Raw genomic sequence first — 17670 nt, 5'->3', positions numbered from 1 at the left:
ATGCAATGAATCCGGAGAGGCGGGTCATCAAGGGTGGCTTCCTAGAGCTGGGGATTGAGCTACAAACTGGTCCCTAGACCAGCAGTGTTAGCCTCACCTGGGAGCTTGTTAAAAATGCCAATTCTTGGCCCCCCACTCCAGACTTACTGAGCCATAACCTGTAGGCGCTCAGCAATCTGTACCTGAAACTCTGAGAACCACTGTTGCAAAGCTGATCAGCTCTGGCATTACCTGGGAACTTGTTAGAAATGCAGAGTCTGGCCCGGTGCAGTGGCTCATGCCTGTAATCCCAGTACTTTGGGAGGCCGAGGTGGGAGGATCGCTTGAGCTCAGGAATTCAAGACCAACCTGAGCAACAGTGAGACCCCGTCTCTACTAAAAATAGAAAAATTAGCCAGCGTTGTGGCACACGCCTGTAGTCCCAGCTGCTTGGGAGGCTGAGGCAGAAGGCCCAGGAGTTTGAGGTTGCAGTGAGCTGTGATGACACCCCAACACTCTAGCCTGGGCAACAGAGCTAGACCCTGTCTCAAAACCGAAACAAAACAGAAAATAGAATCTCAGCCTCTCACACCCTCCCCAGACCTGCATTTTAACAAGATCCCCCAGGGAATTGCAACAGTCTGCAAGTCTGAGTGATCTGCCCCGCCACTGAGCAGACCCGAGAGTGCCCAGGGGTGGGAGGGAGTGTGGACTCCGGGCAGTTTGTTTCACCAGGACTCCGGGGGGCACAGGTGGGCAGCAGTGATGTGCCATCCTGGCTGTGGTGTCTGCAATGACTTCTCTACTCTCAGGTCCAGGGGACAGGGCCAGGATAGATGGCTGGGAAGGCAAGACATCTTCAGCCCCTCCTCTGCCTTGTGTTTTGCAGATTAATTTCATCCTTTTTATAAACATTCTAAGAATTCTGATGAGAAAACTTAGAACCCAAGAAACAAGAGGAAATGAAGTGAACCATTATAAGTAAGTGGAGCCCAAAGACCTAGGCATGCTCAGGCAACAAGCATTTACTGAGCACCTACTGTTTACTCAACTGGTGCTAGCTGTTGGAGATGGAGGAAAAAGAAAAGCCGTGGACCCAGTTCCAAGAAAATGGGGGCAGGTTGGGGGAATGGGTCTGATTGTGAAGCCTAAGACACTACGTGAGGGGGGAAATTAAGAACTCCCAGGCAGGAAGCCTGGAAGCAGAGATCTTACCCTGGGGGCAAGGCTAGGGAATCTGAGGATGGGCTTCAGGGACCCAAATTCAGACGATGCGTAGGTACTATATGTGTATTTTTGGGGGGAGAATGACCTTAGCTTTTTAAGGAGATCTGTGATCCAAAAATATTTAAAACCTTTAAGATGTTAAGGAGAGATGTGCCAGTTTGCTAGGGCTGCCATAACAAATGCTGCAGACTGGGTGGCTTAAACAATAGGCATTTTTCTCACAGTTCTGGAGGCCAGAAGCCCAAGACAAAGGTGTCGACAGGTTTGGTGTCTTCTGAGGCCTCTCTCCTGGGCCTTGCAGATGGTCCCCTTCTTACTGTGTCCTCCTGTGGCCTTTTCTCTATGTATGGGCGTCCCTGGTGCCTCTCTGTGTGTCCAAATTTCCTCTTCATATAATGACAACAGTTGATTAGATTAGACCTGTCAATGGAAAAGTAGCCAAACTCTGTAAAATAAAGAGATTTATTCTGAGCCAAATTTGAGGACTGTGGCCCGAAGCCACGCCCAAGAAGCCTTGAGCAAGCAGACTCGCTGTGGTTGGGTTACAGTTTGGTTTTATACATTTCAGGGAGACAGCAGTTACGGGTAAAGTCATAAATCAATACATGCAATACATGGAAGGCGTCCATCAGTTTGGCCCAAAAAGGTGGGCCAACTCAAAGTGGGGGCCTTACAGGTTACAGGTGGGTTTAAAGACTCTTTGACTTATAATTGGTTAAAGACATGAAGCTTTTGTCTAAAGGCTTGGAATGTTTTAAGATAAGGAAGTCGGCTAATCAGAGACAAGCCACCAGACATATATTTGTTGTGTAAATTGAGGACCTGCAGGTTTGTCTTGCATAGCCTTAGGCCTGTCAGTGAGTCACAAAGGATGTCTCCAATAAGGGAGGGGGCATGATGAGGCGTGTCTGACCTCCCTCCTCCTGGCAGGCAATTCAGTTTTAGGATATCCCCTAGGCCAGGAGAGGGCAGGGGGGAAGCCTTAAGATTTTGTTTTAGTTCACAGAGCCCACCCTAAAGGCCTCATTTTATTTAGTCACCTCCTTAAAGACCCTACCTCCAAATCCAGTCACGTTCTGAGATACTGGGGGTTAAGGGGGGGCGGGGCACAATTCAGCCCATAACAAATGCTAAAGACAAATAAGTGTCCAATAGCTGCTTTTCCCACGGTGTTTTGAATCCGAGAGCCTGGCAGTGGCCCAGATTACGTGGCGACAGATTTCCTTCCACATCTCTCCAGACACAGGCTCCAACATTGGGTGGAGCTAGGGGTCCGGGATGTAGTTGCCAAATGAAACACAGGATGCCCAGTTACACTGACATTTGGATAAACAACAAATAGTTTTCCTTGTGCTTATACTCCGCAGAAGTTTCCATTGTTTATCTTAAACTCAAATTTAACTGGGCATCCTATGCTTTTCATTTGCTAAATTTGGCAACCCTAATCTGGGGAAAAAACACAAGACCTTCTCCTTATAGATATCTACTATCTAACAAACAGGAAAGGCAGCTTTGCTCAGATGGTGTTAGACACAGAGTGGCAGTAGGGAGGTTCACCTAAATAAAGTTATTCAGGTGGGTGCTGATTTTTTTTTTTTTTCACTGATAGAGATATATAATCAGAAAGTTCTGGGATTGGCCATGAGTTGATAAGTGTTGTATCTGGGAGATGGGTGCGTGAGAGTTAGGAATTTTCCAAAATAAAAAGTAAAAACAGAAACCTTTGGGGACCCTGTTGCCAAGCCTCAACAATCTGTTGGAGCCGGGGAGTGGCAAAGCTGTGTGGCTGTGGGGAGGGGAGCGGGCAGGAGGGCGGCTGAGCAGGAGGCGGCAGTGCAGTCTCTGTCCCCAGGCGGCTGGCCAAGTCCACCCTCCTGCTGATCCCCCTCTTTGGCATCCACTACATCGTCTTCGCCTTCTCCCCAGAGGACGCCATGGAGATCCAGCTGTTTTTTGAATTGGCCCTTGGCTCATTCCAGGTAAGTGTTAGGGGCTGTGACTGCGAGCTGAAAAGAGGAGTTCTCTCTGGCCTCAGACAGAAGTGGAGGCCAGCCAGACAGCAAAGCAGGTCCTCCTGAAGTCCAGCAGACTCAGGAAGGGGGCTGCCTCATTTGGCAGGGACCCAGGGGAAGGTGGGCTAGGACCTGACTGTGCCGTGGGACCCATGACCCCACGAGTTGCACAGAGGTGGGAGGTAAAACAGAGACTGCCAGGCGTGGTCGCTCACGCCTATAATCCTAGCACTCTGGGAGGCCGAGGTGGGAGGATCGCTTGATCTCAGGAGTTCAAGACCAGCCTGAGCAAGAGCGAGACACCGTCTTACCAAAAATAGAAGAGAAAGAGAAGAGAAAAAAAAAATTAGCCAGGTGTGTTGGCATGAGCCTGTGGTCCCAGCTACTTGGGAGTTGAGGCAGGAGTATCGCTTGAGCCCAGGAGTTTGAGGTTGCAGTGAGCTATGATGATGCCACTGCACTCCAGCCTGGGCAACAGAGTGAGACTCTATCTCAACAAAACAAAACAACTGAGAGATGAGGGATTGACTCCAGGGAGAACAAAAAGGAAACGTAACCCCAGTACACTGTATTACACAGATCTCAACAGCATATCCATAGTCAGCGTAACGTCAGTTCCGACAGCTGCATCATCACTAGATCAAGCAGGAAGATAAGCCATGGGGGAGGTTAGAAAGACAACAATATGCTACGTCTTCATACTGGGAAGTCCGTGGAAAATGCCCCAAACCAAAAAAATCCAGAAGTAGCAACATCAGCACATTATTTAGAATCAGTTAAGAGAGTTTCAAGCAGTAGTTGCCTCTGAGGAACAGGAAATGGGGGCAGGGGTGACAGGAGGCTGCTGGGTTTTGTAACAAAAATCATTTGACTCTTTAAAACCATGTGCATACAGAAATTAATAATAATTATTAATAACACAAGTTATTAAAACTAAAACATGACTTAAAAAATAAAGAGAGAGAGGTGGAAAATCATCTACCTACTTATGCAACAGGATGTTGTGAGGTTAAAAATAAAAGTAAATGTATTTGCACAGAGGGAGCGTTAACATAAATCCCAAACTTCACAGTGTCATTTGTTTATCTACTCAAGGCTATTTCCTTCCAAAAATAATGTGATGTCGCTTTCAGGAAAAACATACAGAAGATAAAAATAAGTAGATGAAGGATCAGTGAAGAAAAAAAGAATATATGAGGCCGAGCACGGTTTGCTCACACCTGTAATCCTAGCACTTTGGGAGGCCAACTTGGGTGGCTTGCTTGAGGCCAGGAGTCTGCAACCAACCTGAGCAAGAGTGAGACCCTGTCTCTACAAAAAATAAAAAAATATTGCTGGGCATGGTGGTGCACGCCCGTAGTCTTAGCTACTCAGGAGGCTGAGGCAGGAGGAACACTAGAGCCCAGGAGTTGGAGGCTTCAGTGAGCTATGATGACACCACTACACTCTAGCCCCAGCAACAGAGTGAGATCCTGTCTCTAAAAAAGAAAAAAGAATGATTGAGTTCATACACACAAACAAATTTGATAAAGTCCTATAAAGGTGGGAGAGCTGGGTCATAAGTTTGGTTTGGAGCTTCCCAGTAGCCAAAGCAAAGACAGAAACAATCTGTTTCAAGATTTATGGTATCTATAAGATGAGGATAAACTAAGAAGCCCCATGATTATGGACTCTAGGGCCTGATAGAAACTTCTTCCACTGGGTTTTCCTAAAGAAGTTGGCCCATCCTCAACAATGTTTCCACAGTAGAATAGTATTGTCCAGCAGAGCCTTCACTGGGGAGGCCTTGGCCCCAGGATGCTGCCCTCATCCCTGGAGCTCTGTTCAGGGCAGGGTCCTCTTCCAGGTTCCAGGAAGGACGCATGGGAATACATCATTGAGCAGAACCAGTTCTTGCCCTACCCACCTTCAGACCCCACCCCAGGGTGTCCCAGCACCCACTGCCAGCAACCCAGACCTCCAGAGAACCCAGCCTCTCACCTAATCCATGATTCTTTTCCACTGGGCCAGACAGCCAGGGAGCTTTCACCACCCCTTGGAACCTCCAGCGAGGCCGGGCTCACAATGGCCCATTTAGCAGGTGGGGGTTTGAGGTCCAGTCAGGTGAAAGCACTTGACCAGGCTCAGAAAAGGGACCATGCTGAGAGCTGGGAGACCAGGTCTGCCTTGCCATGGATGGGGACTTCCTGTGCCCCAGAGTTAGGGCATGTGGGTGGGGCTGTGAACCACCTCCCTGGGAAAATCTTTGTCAAGCAAAAACCAAAAGCATTTTCTTAATGTCCCTGCAGGAAAGTTTCTGAAGAAAAAGTATCTTTAAAACTTTATACATACATCTGTATGTATACGTTCTTATGTATATATACACACATATAAATAAAACACACATGTGTGCACATAGTCACATAGGAACATTTCTTTGACATACAGAAGTGAAGAGAATAAGATATTGAAGTCCTATACCCTCCCTGGCTTCAGCAATGTCCACTCACAGCCTGTCTTGTTTTATCTCTGTCCCTACCCATGTATCACATTATTCCATCTGTAAACATTTTAGTATGAATTTTTAAAAGACAGGGACTTAAAGAAGAACACACACAGCTACAATACCATTAACACTGTCACGCTTTTAGTACAGCCGGCTCTGAAGAGTTTTAATGACATTAAGAAATATTCATGGCCAGGCTTGAGGCCAGGAGATGGAAACCAGCCTGGGCAACCGTGAGACCCCATTTCTGCAAAAAAAAAAAAAAAAAAAAATTAGCCGGGCGTGGTGGCTCATGCCTACAGTCCCAGCTACTTGGGGGGCTGAGGCAGGAAGATCACTTGAGCCCAGGAGTCTGAGGTTGCAGTGAGCTATGATGACGCCACTGCACTCTAGCTGGGGCAACAGTGTGAGACCCTGTCTCTATAAAAAAACTTTTCTAGAGCTGGGCATGGTGGCATCCCTGTGCCTGTAGTCCCAGCTACTTGGGAGGCTGAGGCAGGAGGATTGCTGGAGCCCAAGAGTTCAAGACCAGCCTGGGCAACATAGGGAGATGCAGTCTCTAAAAAAAAAAAATATATATATATATATATATGTATGTATATATATTCTTCAGTCCTCATTCTTAATGATCATAAAATAACTAGAATTTAGTAAGCTTGCTGGCTTGTGTGAGGCCAGACCTGTATACACTTGGAGCACAGCTAACTCCCCCCTCCGAGCAGTGACAGTGCACCCTTGGACCCCAGGGCAGGTGAGACCTAGGCATGCTGCTGGCTCTGAGCCAAGAACACAGAGCTCCAGTCATGCTAAACCCCTCTGTGACTCAGTTCCCTCACCTGTAAAGTGGGGATCCTCCCACCTCCCAATAAGGGCTTTGTTGAGGATTAAATGAAACCCCTGGAGCCCAGAATCCTACAGTTACTTGGGCCAACCTGTGATCCTTGTCCAGATTTGCTGTATTTCAAAGCCTGCCTTGAAGTGCTTCCCGTTCCCCCTCTGACAGTGGCTCCCAGATGGTGGAACCATCTGGGGATCTTTAAAAGCTGCTGGTGCTCTCGCCCCCAAACATTAGTATTTGGGGAGTGCGACCTGGGCAAAAGCTCCCACGTGATCCTAATGTGAGCAAAGTCTGGAAACCACTGCCCTGAGTAAGCGTTCCTGCCCCTCAGTAGTCCTCATTCTACGTAGCAATCATTGATGCCTGAGATTCTAAGCAAACCCTTCTAGTTTCGTCACTAATCTTGTTAAAATGCCAATATCCCTGAGCAGTCATACATATTGAGCCCACCATAGACTTAATCCATAGGATTGGTTCATCGCCTCTTAGGGTCCTTTCCAACGTGGTAAGTAGCTATGGGCAGGCCTGGGTGGGACTAGGGAGGAGGGGTTGGGCCACCTAAGGTCAGAGCTGTGGCACTCGGGCCTCTGTGGGGGACCTTGAGGGTAGTCCTGTAAGAGAGTGAAGGGTGGCCCGGGGTGCGTCCCTGAGAGAGGTGAGCAGTGAGGACATGCGGCAGAGACACCACTTCCCGCGCGTTCTGCAGGCCTCTTAGGCTCGAATCAGGCGTCCCAGACTGGAGCCCCTCCCCTGCAGAGCTCCATGCCAGGATCCTGGGGGCACCATCAGGAAGACAGGGAGCTCCAAATACCAGGGATGGAGGGTCCTAATAGGCACAGACTCCACCATGCCAGGGAACGTAAAGTCCTGGCCGTGGAGATGCATCCACCGGTCCATTAAGCAGGGAGGTCAGACCCCACTGCTGGCTGGCTGGGTCCTGTACCTAGTTTGTTCTGAACACATATTAGTTTTTCAATTTGAATTTGTTGTCCGTGTTTAAACAGCTTCAGATTTCCAGCTTATCTTGAAAACATGACCACACTGGGTGGGCCCAGGGTCTCATCCTGGGTGGACCACACCTCTCCCGCTGGGGTGGGCATACTTCGGTGCCACCACCCCTTGCTTCCCCAGGGGCTCACCTTACTAACTCAGGTGAGCTGCCTGTCCCCACTGGCCCGAGTAGCAGCCCCCGACACCACGTGTGTTCGAGGGCCTATGCTGGCCACCAGGGACAACAGATGAGAGGGAGCCTGTCCTTGGACCCGGGTTGCTCAGTGTAAGCCGGGTGTGCAGGCACTGCCAGGGGTGCTGTGGGTGGCCCACAGGAGGTAGCCCAAGCTCCCTCGAGGTAAGAGAGGTAGGGAAGTGAGCTTGGAGCTAGTGATTAAGGGTTTGGGGAGGAGGTTGGCCAGCTGTCCAAGCTGGGTGCTGAAGCACCTACACTAACCCCTGCTGCCTCTGCTCCCCTCGCAGGGACTGGTGGTGGCTGTCCTCTACTGCTTCCTCAACGGGGAGGTGAGTGATCTTGGGTTGCTTGGATGCCTGGGGCAGCCCCTAGCCCCGGATGCTGGTTCAGAAGGAGCTACCTGGGAAGGGTAGTAGGGAGGTGGATGGAATGGGCAGAGGGTGGCCCGGGCCTCAAGGCAAGGTCCTTGGCCATTCTTGTAGGAGTCTGAGCTCACTTAATGGGAGTAGCAGAATCACCTGGTAGGCAAAAGTGGATTCTGTAGGCCTGGGCTGGGGTCTGAGAAAATGTTTTTTAACAAGCATTCTGGGCGACTCTTATCCACGGGCAAGTTCAGGAAACACCGCAGGAAGTACAGGCACCCTGTGAGAACCCAGCTCTACTGCCCTGCTGCTGGCTTGACGGGTGATCTCAGTCACTGCCCCTCTCTGGGCCTCAGTCTTCCCATGTGGGAAACAGGCAACTTGGAAGAAATGTCTGCAGTTCAGTCCCCCGAGACCACCAATGAGTGTTGACCCCTCAGGAGACTGCACACCCACTCTGGGGACTCTGGCCTTGCACGGAGCATTTGGGTCAGAACACGAGGCTCCGGGCACACAGACAAGCTGTGTAATCAACATTAGTTACACTACTGCACACAAGTAAAGCCTTTCTGTGACTGTTGACCCTCTATCTGGTTTGCCACACTTGAATGGGCATGACCTCTGATGTTTCCCAAACACCCATTATCTAGCCTAGCCTCAAAGGTTGGGCTGTTCCATTTGGGGATTGTGAACAAATTTCCAAGAGCAACTCCCTAGGTCCCAGATAAGTTCAGAGCTTGGGTGCCTTTGTGGGAAGGAGTATCCAGTTGTCCCAGGTACAGATCTGGATGTACGAGTTCTACAGTTTGTGAAACAAACCACAACTCCTTTCGTTGGGATACAATGTAATGAGATCCCAGGTGTCAGTGCGCGGGGTAGAGTGTCCCTACTGGACAGAGGGGCTGGAAATGGTCAAGTGGCCTGCAAGTGAGGGACAGCAGGACAGCTGCGCAGGAGTGGCAGGGCCTGTGCAGAGGCCGCAGGGGAGTGTGTGGGGCTCTGGGCACAGGGCTGTCCTCTTCTGGGCTGATGGTTGGTCTCTGGGGCAGGTGCAGCTGGAGGTTCAGAAGAAGTGGCGGCAGTGGCACCTCAATGAGTTCCCGCTGAGCCCCGTGGTCCTCAGCTCCTCCTTCAGCAATGGCACCAAGGCCAGCACCTCAGAGCAGAGCCAGAGCACCTGCAGGGGCAGTGTCATCTGAGAGGATGGAGTGGGGCCACCATGGACAGAGGCTAACATGGCTCCTGAGAGGGCTGGACGCTGATCCGGGACAGCCCGTCTTCCCAGCTGACACCCTGTGCGGGCGACGCCCCTCCCCCAGGCCTTGGAGTCCTCAGAACTGAACAGAAGGGACTTGGGGCACCATGGCACAGGATAGGGCCTGGAACTTGGTCTGTTTGCTCTTCTGGGAAGAGCAGCTCGGGGGTCCCCAAAGGCAGCAGGGTAATAAATGGGACCTGGGACGAGGTCTGGTCTATGTCCATCCTTTTGACTTGACACAAGGTGAGGGAATATGCTCTGGCTCACTCACAACCCTTTCCTGCAGGAGGAGGGATCCTCCCTGGTCCCCTAGCTGCAGTTTTTTAGGGACAAGCTTAGAAGCCCAGGCAAGGTGAGAAATCAAAGCCCTTGGCCCCAGGCAAATTCTGTCCCTCACTGCAACTCACCTGTATAGTAGCTCTCACCTGAGCTAAATTAATCTGATAAAGTCGCAGTGGAGCTCAGGGCAGGCTGAGGGCCCCAGCCCCTTTTAGTATCCCTGACATGGTATGAGGCACACCCCTGTTCTTCCTGGTCTTTTATAGCTGTCCTCAGCCTGGGAGGCAGGTGCAGCAGAAAATGGGATGGGATCATATTTTACAGATGAGAAACAGGTCCACCAAGACCCCATACTCACCCAAGCTACTCAGCAAGGAGGTGGAGTTTTGATCTCAAATGCCCATGCTCCCAGGCAGGGAAGGACAGAGGCCCGTCTCCTGCCCCACCAAGCTCTTAGGGACTTTCGTCTCACCCTGCACTCTGGTTCTCAGTTCCTCTGAGTACCTGGGCTCCCTGCCCCCAAGTGAGGATGAAAGAGGACTAAATATTTGAACCCTTTTACAAAACAAAACCTACTAGTGCTCAGGGTGTAGCGTTCTGGAAAGCAGAGACAACTCCCCCCAGTGTGGAGGGAGAAGCATCTTGCTTGTGGGTGGGCCAGCTCTAGTCCTGGCTTTGGGTGACCCTGGACAAGTGTGTCCCTCTCTGGGCCCTGGCTCCCCACCTCCACACCTCCCCTCCTTACCCCCTCCACCCCTTAGAGACTGCCCCAGCTTCCCACTTCCCAGGCTAAGGTGCGGCCTGTGGGTTAATGGGCTCTGCTCGCTGCAGAACCGAGCAGTCCACAGACACCCTTCTGGGGTGATCACGACTCTGCCCAGCCTTGGAGTCCACGGCTTACATACTATGCCACACCGCCTCCTGACTCTGCACAACTGGAATAACAATTTTTAAAAATCGCATTAGAGGTAGCTATAGGCACCCAGGCCAGCCCAGGAAGGGGACCTGCAGTGATAAGGGCAGAGAAGAGCCCCCAAACCCCATGCATCCATGGGAGCTAGAACGCAGGGAAAGCCAGAATTTACCCGGTGGGGGAATGGAAGGGGCCCGTGTAGAACAAAATGGGCTGAGGGCAAAGATCTCACCTACTTCTGGGCAGAAAAGGGACTGGAAAGGGAACAACTTGAACAAAAATGCAGAGCTGCTGGCAAGGATGGAAATCTCCACTGGTCCCCAGCCCGGTCACCTCCAGGTGTCCTCCCAGGACAGCTGTTAATCATTACCCATGGCTGGCTGTAACCCGCGCCCCCTGGGAGTCCAGCGGGTCTAGGTACGTGCTCTTTGAAATGTGTTCCAGGATCGGAAATGGTACCCTGAGGCTGCTGTCTGACCCCTACAAATGAAGAACACGCACACGCACTGGCCTTGCGGAGGACTGTGTATTCAGAAGTCAGGTGGGCTCCTGGGAGGGCTTGCTCGAGAACTCTTCTCGAAGGAGAAAGGAAATCCACCTTAAGGCAGGATTCTGACAGGCGGAGTCCCCAGTCCCCAGAGGGGGACAGCCAGCTGCTAGAAGCTAGGGTTATCCACGGGTTGTGAGGCTCCCACAAAGGGCAGGGGTCAAACCAAGTCAAATGGTTTGAAAACTACTATGTGCAAGATATTTTTAGGGAATCTTGAACTCTGCGTCCTTGACATGGCCAAAGCTAAAGCCAGGGACATATGCATGAAGGCCCTTTCGGCTGGTGGAAGAAAGTCCTAGGCACTGATTGGACCCTTAGCTGCAAGAATGATCCATTCTTAGCAAGCCTGGGCGCCCCCGGGATCCCACAGCCCATATCCCAGCACTGCATCAATAAAACAGGCGTGAACCAGGCTGGCCTGTGCAGCTAGCCCAGGCACCAGCTACTCAAGCTGCTTCCAAATCTATTCCAGTCCAGGGAAGAAAACTCAAGAAAAGTTTAAAAATGTTTTTCTTCTTCTATAATCAATACCCTACTAACTTGGGTGAGGCTGTGCAGCCGGTGACAGACGCACCCTCCTGGCCTCCAGGCCTGCAGGCCAGCTGCAGAGTCCCCTGGGCCATTTCCGGCCGACCACCCAAAGGAGCAGCAGTTTCAAAGTCATTGTCCCACTCCAGCCCACCAGAGGCCACATGTTGGAAAAGTCCTATCCTGACCACACTTTCTTGTAGAACCTGATGTCCCTGGGTTTCGGGGGGGCCCTAAAATTTCCTTGGTTGTGGCCAGGGATGGGTGATGCTGTTGATGTGAAGGCCACTGATGGCGTTCAGGAAGAAGAGAAAGGAGGCAGTGAATTCGCACCAGAACATCAGGGTGAAGCCGATGAGCGTGACCTGGTTCCTGAGCAGGATCACAAAACCCAGGAGCCCCCCGCAGGAGAGGACGAAAGAGACCAGGAGGAGGACGGAGCCCATGGCCCACTTGCGCCGTGAGTGGATGTCGTCATACACCTGGGACACCATGAGGAGCTCCAGGCCAAAAATGGCAGCCACCACGGCCAAGGCGCTCACGGTGCGGGCCAGGCCCATGCCCACGGCCAGCCCGGGCACGTGGGCCTGACCCAGGTCTCTGAGGCAGCGAGGCTCGCTCTGGTTGGTGGCGGTGCAGTAGTGCCACAGCCCGAAGAGGCGGTCCCCGGCCAGGAGCCAGTGCCCATCACAGATGGAGACGGAGGCCAGGACCACGGCCAGGGAGGCACACGTGATGATGAGGGTTCGGATGAAGGATTCAAAGAAGGACCGGCGGGGCCTCCTTTGGCCCAACAGCCTCTGGGCCTGGAAGACACCACAGGAAGCACCGTGTCAGTGAGGGCCCTCCCGCCCCTCCAGGAAGACCTCCGAACAGGTCTTCCAGCTCTCACAGCCTCAGTTTCTCTCAGTTTCTCTCTGGTCTCATGTGAAGCCTGGACGCCCCCCTTTCCTCATGGCTTCTGCAGCACAGACCCACCTTCTCGGGGGAGCCCTTTCCCACTCCACCTGTTCTCCGTCCTCCACCCTAGACTTACGTGTTTACAGTCCAGGACTCACCAGGCACGAGGAGTGCCCTGACCTTTCTCCCTTTCACGATCTTTATACTGGGTGAGAAATCCAACAGACTGGCAAATCCTAGTCGGTTCCGAATTCAGAAAACCTGCCTTGCCTGGACATGCAGCCGGCCTAGGTTTCTTTGTGTGTAAATCAAGAATCCTGCCCGGCAGGGCTGGAGGGTGTACCAAGCGCATCAATACAAGGTCCCCTCCACCTCCCCAGGACATGGCCATTCTGTCCGGACCCCCACGCACCTGATCCCACACCCCCCACTTCGGTGCAGGACTCCATGTTACTGCCTCCTTTCTGTCCATCCTCAAGTGATGTTTGCACCTTGCCCTGCAGACTTGCACAGCCTGCACCCCTCCCAGAGCTTGCCAACCAAACTGCTCTGGCAGCTTCTAGGTATGGGGAAGCCACTGCGGCTCCCTCAGTCTCTGGTGCAGCCATGGGACGGGGCACCCCACCTCAGTCTCCTGGCAAGCCAGGCTAGGTGTCCAGTGAGAAGTTTCTCATCTCCCCGTGCTGCGACACCACCTGGGCACCGATCCCAACCCCTGACCCAGAAAGCAAAAGAAAGAAAATACTTCAAAGAGTAAAATTCCTTACACAGCCCACAAGTCTGCATGATCCACACCCCACCCCCCCACCTCCAACTTCAGCTCCCAGCGAACTCCCCCTGGGCACGCTCAGCCACAGCAGCCCTCTTCCCATGCCTAGAACTCTCTTCCCTCAGACCTACTGGCCCCTTGGCCTGAAAGGGCTCTTCTGCAGCTTCCTCTGCCCCTCCAGGACGACTCCTCTTCTCCATTCTTCACGTCTCAGCTTAAAGTCTCCTCTGCAACGGGGTCTTTTCTGCCCACCCAACCCAGAGCAAGTCCCTCCTGGTATTCTGCGTCAGGCACCTGTCATTCCCTTCACCATTCTGACCACAGTCTGTAGTTACGTATTGCTGTCTGTCTCACGCAGACACTACGTTCTCCGGGAAGGCAGGGCCCCTGTGTTTGGCCACCACTGTGTCCCCAGTACCTGGCAGTGTTTGACCTGGGCATTCAGTGGGTGCTTGAGGAAGAGCTGTGGAATAAATGACGGGTCAAGTTCACAACCACTGTCATTTCTACCTGAAGCTCCCTTCAAACCACGTCTCCTGCCCAGTCACAAATGAAATCATCCTCTTTACAGCATGTATAGAAGTAGCCAGGCTACATCCCAGTTTGGGAGGTAAGCAAAGCAGACAGTCACTGCTAAGAAACCAGAGAATGGAGAAATGAGGACCTTGGAGGGTGCACCCCAAGCCATGTGCCAATGGAGTCTTCCAGAGGCAAGTCTGGGCCACATGTCTCCCTGAGGGACATAGAGCAAAGCCTTCCTCCTGGGAGACTCCTGTGGCCAGAGCCCAGCAAGCCTGTCTGCAAACATGCCATGGATGCAGGCGCTACTGCTGATTTCAACCCCAGGGATACAGGAATAAAGATGCAGTTTGTTTTCGGCACCTCTAAGGAGGATCCTATTTTATTCTCAAACCTGTGAGGCTGGTAGAGTAGGAAGCTCTGTTGGGAGTACATAAAGAGGGAAACTATGCCAAGGGCAGGTGACTTGCCCAAGATCACTCACCCAGATCACAGCAATGCTTGTTATAGCTGCCCAGACAATTGTATAATGTGCAGGAGGTGGAATCCATTCAGCTAAAGCATAGGGGCTCTCAAACTGTGTCCCCTTGCTTCCAGGAGGGGCTTGCAGGCACTGAAGTAGGGCTGCCTGGGGAAGCTGAGCAGGCTGGCTCTGGGCCCCCTTCCTCACTTCAGCCACCACAGATCCCTGCAACCTGCTCGAGACACTAGGGGTCCAAGAGTCTGATTTGCTTAAAAAAAAAAAGGATCTATTGGTAAGAAACAAATAAAAAAAAAAAACCTTTGAAAACCTCTGTGTCTACTCTACGAACCATTAGAGGTGTTTGTCTTTGGGGAGTTTCTTAACCTCTTTGCCCCCTGCCTTCTCATCTATAAAATGAAGTTGGTGACACCTGCAGGAAAGCAGTAGCTAGGAAAGCACCTGGCAAGGTTACAACGTCCCTAGAGATTGACATGGTCCTAGGAGGGGAGAGCCCCAGATGCAGAGAACAAGTCAGAAGACCACAGCACCCAGAAACCTTTTAACTCTAGACACCAGGCTGTCTGGAAAAGAGGCACATACCGTTCCTTCCTCAGCCCCACCTGTCCTGGACACAGACTGGACTTTAATCTCCAGGCCCTCAGACCTCATGTTGGGATCAGAAGGCAAAGACAGCTGACCTCATTTCATCTCTTTCCCCTCCCGTCCCAAAGCAGGGCTTCATTCAAACTCTCTGGCCACCACTAAAACTCCCAAGGATTAGATGAGATCATGTATATTAAAGACGCGTGTGGCTATAAATAATATCAATAACACGTATTGGAACCTTCATTCCTAACCACTGGTCACCGCACCCCATGTTGTGGGTGCCTCTGCCAGCCGCTTTCAGTAATTCAGGGCTTGGAATGAGCTGCTGGAGGGCAGGTGGGCAGTGGAAAAGAGGGGAAGAGGGCAGCCCTGCCCCTGTCCTGCTGGCCCCCAGCTGGGTGACTTTGGGCAATCACTTAAATCTCTCTGGGCCTTGACTTCCTCTGCTAAAAAAAAAAAAAATGCAAGTGTTTCCCTTTTTCATCTGCAATCTTGAATGATTTCCAGTGACCCGTAGAACAAGGTTGCTTGACACTTCTGGGCTACCAATGCCATGGTCTTGTCCTCCTCTGTAACCCAGGCCCTCACCTGCTCCCCTCAACCAATAGCACCCCAAGTAGACACCCTGGGTTCCTCCCTACTCATTCCCTGTGTCTGCCACACGTTTCCCATACTGGCTCCCCTCACCACCCACTCTGCCTGGGCCCAGGTGAGGCCATCGCCACCACCATTGCCGGCATTCTGAAATTTCTCCAGCAGCCTTCTAGTGAGTAGGCCTGACTCTGTTCCTTCAGCCCCAGCCTGGCCCACCGCTCCCTGCATGACCCAGCTCTCGCTTTGTACCTGTGTCTGACCTCTGGCAAGTTATGGTTGCTGTGGGGGTGCAGAGTTATCCCCCTAAAGTGCTTAGAACAGTCCCTGGCACGACCTCCCTCCCTGGAGCCTGTGGCCTCCCCCAGCCCAGAGTTCTCCTCACCTTGCTACCAGTCCTCCTCCTCCTTCTCCTCTTCTTCCTCCTCCTCCCCTGCTGAAGTTAATCCTGCCGACAGCTTACCTATGCACTTTTACTTATGCACTCACTTCCCATTCCTAGTTTCCAAGTCTCTCTCCGCAAATGGACTGTAAGCTCTTGAGGGGAGAGACCACACGTGGTCCCAGCCTTCTGACGGGCTGTCCCAGGGGGCTGCCGGGTCACGTTCAAGATAAGCCCCGGAACAAAGAGGAGGAGCTCGCTGCTCCCCACTCCCTGCCCCACGCGATGGGAGGGGTCCTGGCTAAAGGAGGTTTGGGGGCTGGCCTGCGGGTGGGGTTTCTCCCACCAGGGAAGGGCAGAAGGGGGCCAGGGGGATTAGGAGCCAGGAAGTCCAGGGTTTGAATGATTCTGTGACTTGGCCGCCCGGTTACTTAGCAGTGGCCTGTGGGTAGGTTACTTCTGAGTCTCAGCTACCTCATCCATGAAATGGGCGAAGCAGGATCTCCGAGGTCGGAGGCACGGGGAATGCCGAGCAGTTGCAGGCCGCCTACCGGCTCCGTAATCAGTCCGGAGGCTGGACGGGAGGCGGCGAGCTGGTGGATGCCTGCGCCGAAAGGAAGCTCGCCCGCCGCCGCCGCCGGGCAGCGGCACCGCCACCCACGGACTTCCCTTCGGAGAGCGGCGGGCCGGAGCGGAGGGGGTAGGAACGTGTAGGTTCTCAGCCAACAGAAACATCAGGCACCATGCTAAGGAGAAACCAAATCTTCGGGATGCCGGCCCTCCCGTCACCAATCTTTGCTCTAAGGTGTCCCGCGCCCCGGCGAGTCCACCCCACGCCCAGCACCCCAAACGCAGCCCCGCTCCCAGAAAGTTTGGACGTCCTAAGAGACGCATCCCCTGTTACATAAGCCTCACTTTGCAAGTCGATTCTGCCCGCCCGACACCCCAGACGCACGCGCCTCATTTCTTACAAAGGAGGGACCCCTATGGTGACCTGACCGAAAGTTCGCTGGGGACCCCAAAGAGAAGCGGAAAATCCTTCCCAGGGAAGTTTGGGAGCCAAGGGCGCAGCGGGCGTCCGCGCCGCAGGAACGGCGTTGGGGGGCCGGTCCCCCGGGTCGCGTCCCGCGCGGCAGGTTCGCTCGGGACCCGGCAGGTTTGCTACGGGGGGCGGGCTCGCGGGGCGCTCGCACCCCGAGGCCGGGGCTGGAGCGCGCAGTGGAGCGACCCTCCCTGCTCTCCCGCCCGCGGTGGGGCAGCGCCCCGGGCTACCTGCACCGCGATGGCTGTCATGCTGCGCTGGGGCTCGCCGCGCGGCCGCCTCGCTCCCTCCCGCCGCTCGGCAGCCGCCGGGCCACCGACTCCGACGTCTCCCCGGGGGCGGAGCGGGCGGCGGGGGCCGGGCGGGGGCAGGCACCGCCGAGCAATTAACCCGGGCGGGCTCCGCTGGCCCCGCCGCCCTCGCAGCTCGGGAAACGCTGAGTCAGCGAGAGCGGCCGGGAGGCGCCCCCGGGAGCCGAGGGGAGGACCCGGCACGCAGGGGGAGGGATCCCCGGGTCCGAGGGAGGAGAACCGGGAGTCGCTACGTCGCTCCCGAACCTCCGAGGGCCGCTTCGCCTGGGGCGCAGATTCCTCGAGGGCCGGGATGGCGACGGAGGGGCCGGAGGATTCGGTTCCAGTCCCGGCTTGTAGAGTGGAGCCTCTAGGGGAGGCGGCAGGTCCGGAGGGAGGAGGCCAGCGCCCGGGCGCCGCTACCTTCGCCACCCGCTGTGTGACCTTGGGCTGCTTATTTAACGTCTCGGAGCCTCGGTTCGTGAGATAAT

The 17670-nt window shown here is 53.5% G+C and overlaps 2 protein-coding genes across 2 annotated transcripts in view; one reads left to right on the top strand and one right to left on the bottom strand.

Annotated features, from left to right (window-relative positions):
• The window catches only part of SCTR (secretin receptor), a 74058-nt gene extending 64504 nt beyond the window's left edge, over positions 1-9554 (top strand). The window contains exons 10-13 of the mRNA XM_069461296.1: positions 869-960; positions 3059-3185; positions 8015-8056; positions 9139-9554. Coding sequence (XP_069317397.1) covers positions 869-960; positions 3059-3185; positions 8015-8056; positions 9139-9288 — 411 coding nt within the window. The 3' untranslated portion in view covers positions 9289-9554. The remainder of the gene's footprint in view (positions 1-868; positions 961-3058; positions 3186-8014; positions 8057-9138) is intronic.
• Positions 9555-11081: 1527 nt separating this feature from the next.
• On the bottom strand, positions 11082-17140 carry TMEM37 (transmembrane protein 37). Its single transcript, XM_069473612.1, has 2 exons — positions 17120-17140; positions 11082-12423 (listed from the first exon to the last, which is right to left on the bottom strand). The coding sequence occupies exons 1-2, from the start codon at positions 17138-17140 to the stop codon at positions 11851-11853; spliced, it is 594 nt and encodes a 197-aa protein (XP_069329713.1). The 3' UTR covers positions 11082-11850.
• Between the last annotated feature and the right edge of the window lie 530 nt (positions 17141-17670).

This window comes from Eulemur rufifrons, chromosome 1, assembly GCF_041146395.1.
Source record: "Eulemur rufifrons isolate Redbay chromosome 1, OSU_ERuf_1, whole genome shotgun sequence".
NCBI classification, from domain to species: Eukaryota; Metazoa; Chordata; class Mammalia; order Primates; family Lemuridae; genus Eulemur; species Eulemur rufifrons.
Note: the sequence above shows the minus strand (reverse complement) of the source record. Positions and strands in the feature narration are given on the sequence as shown.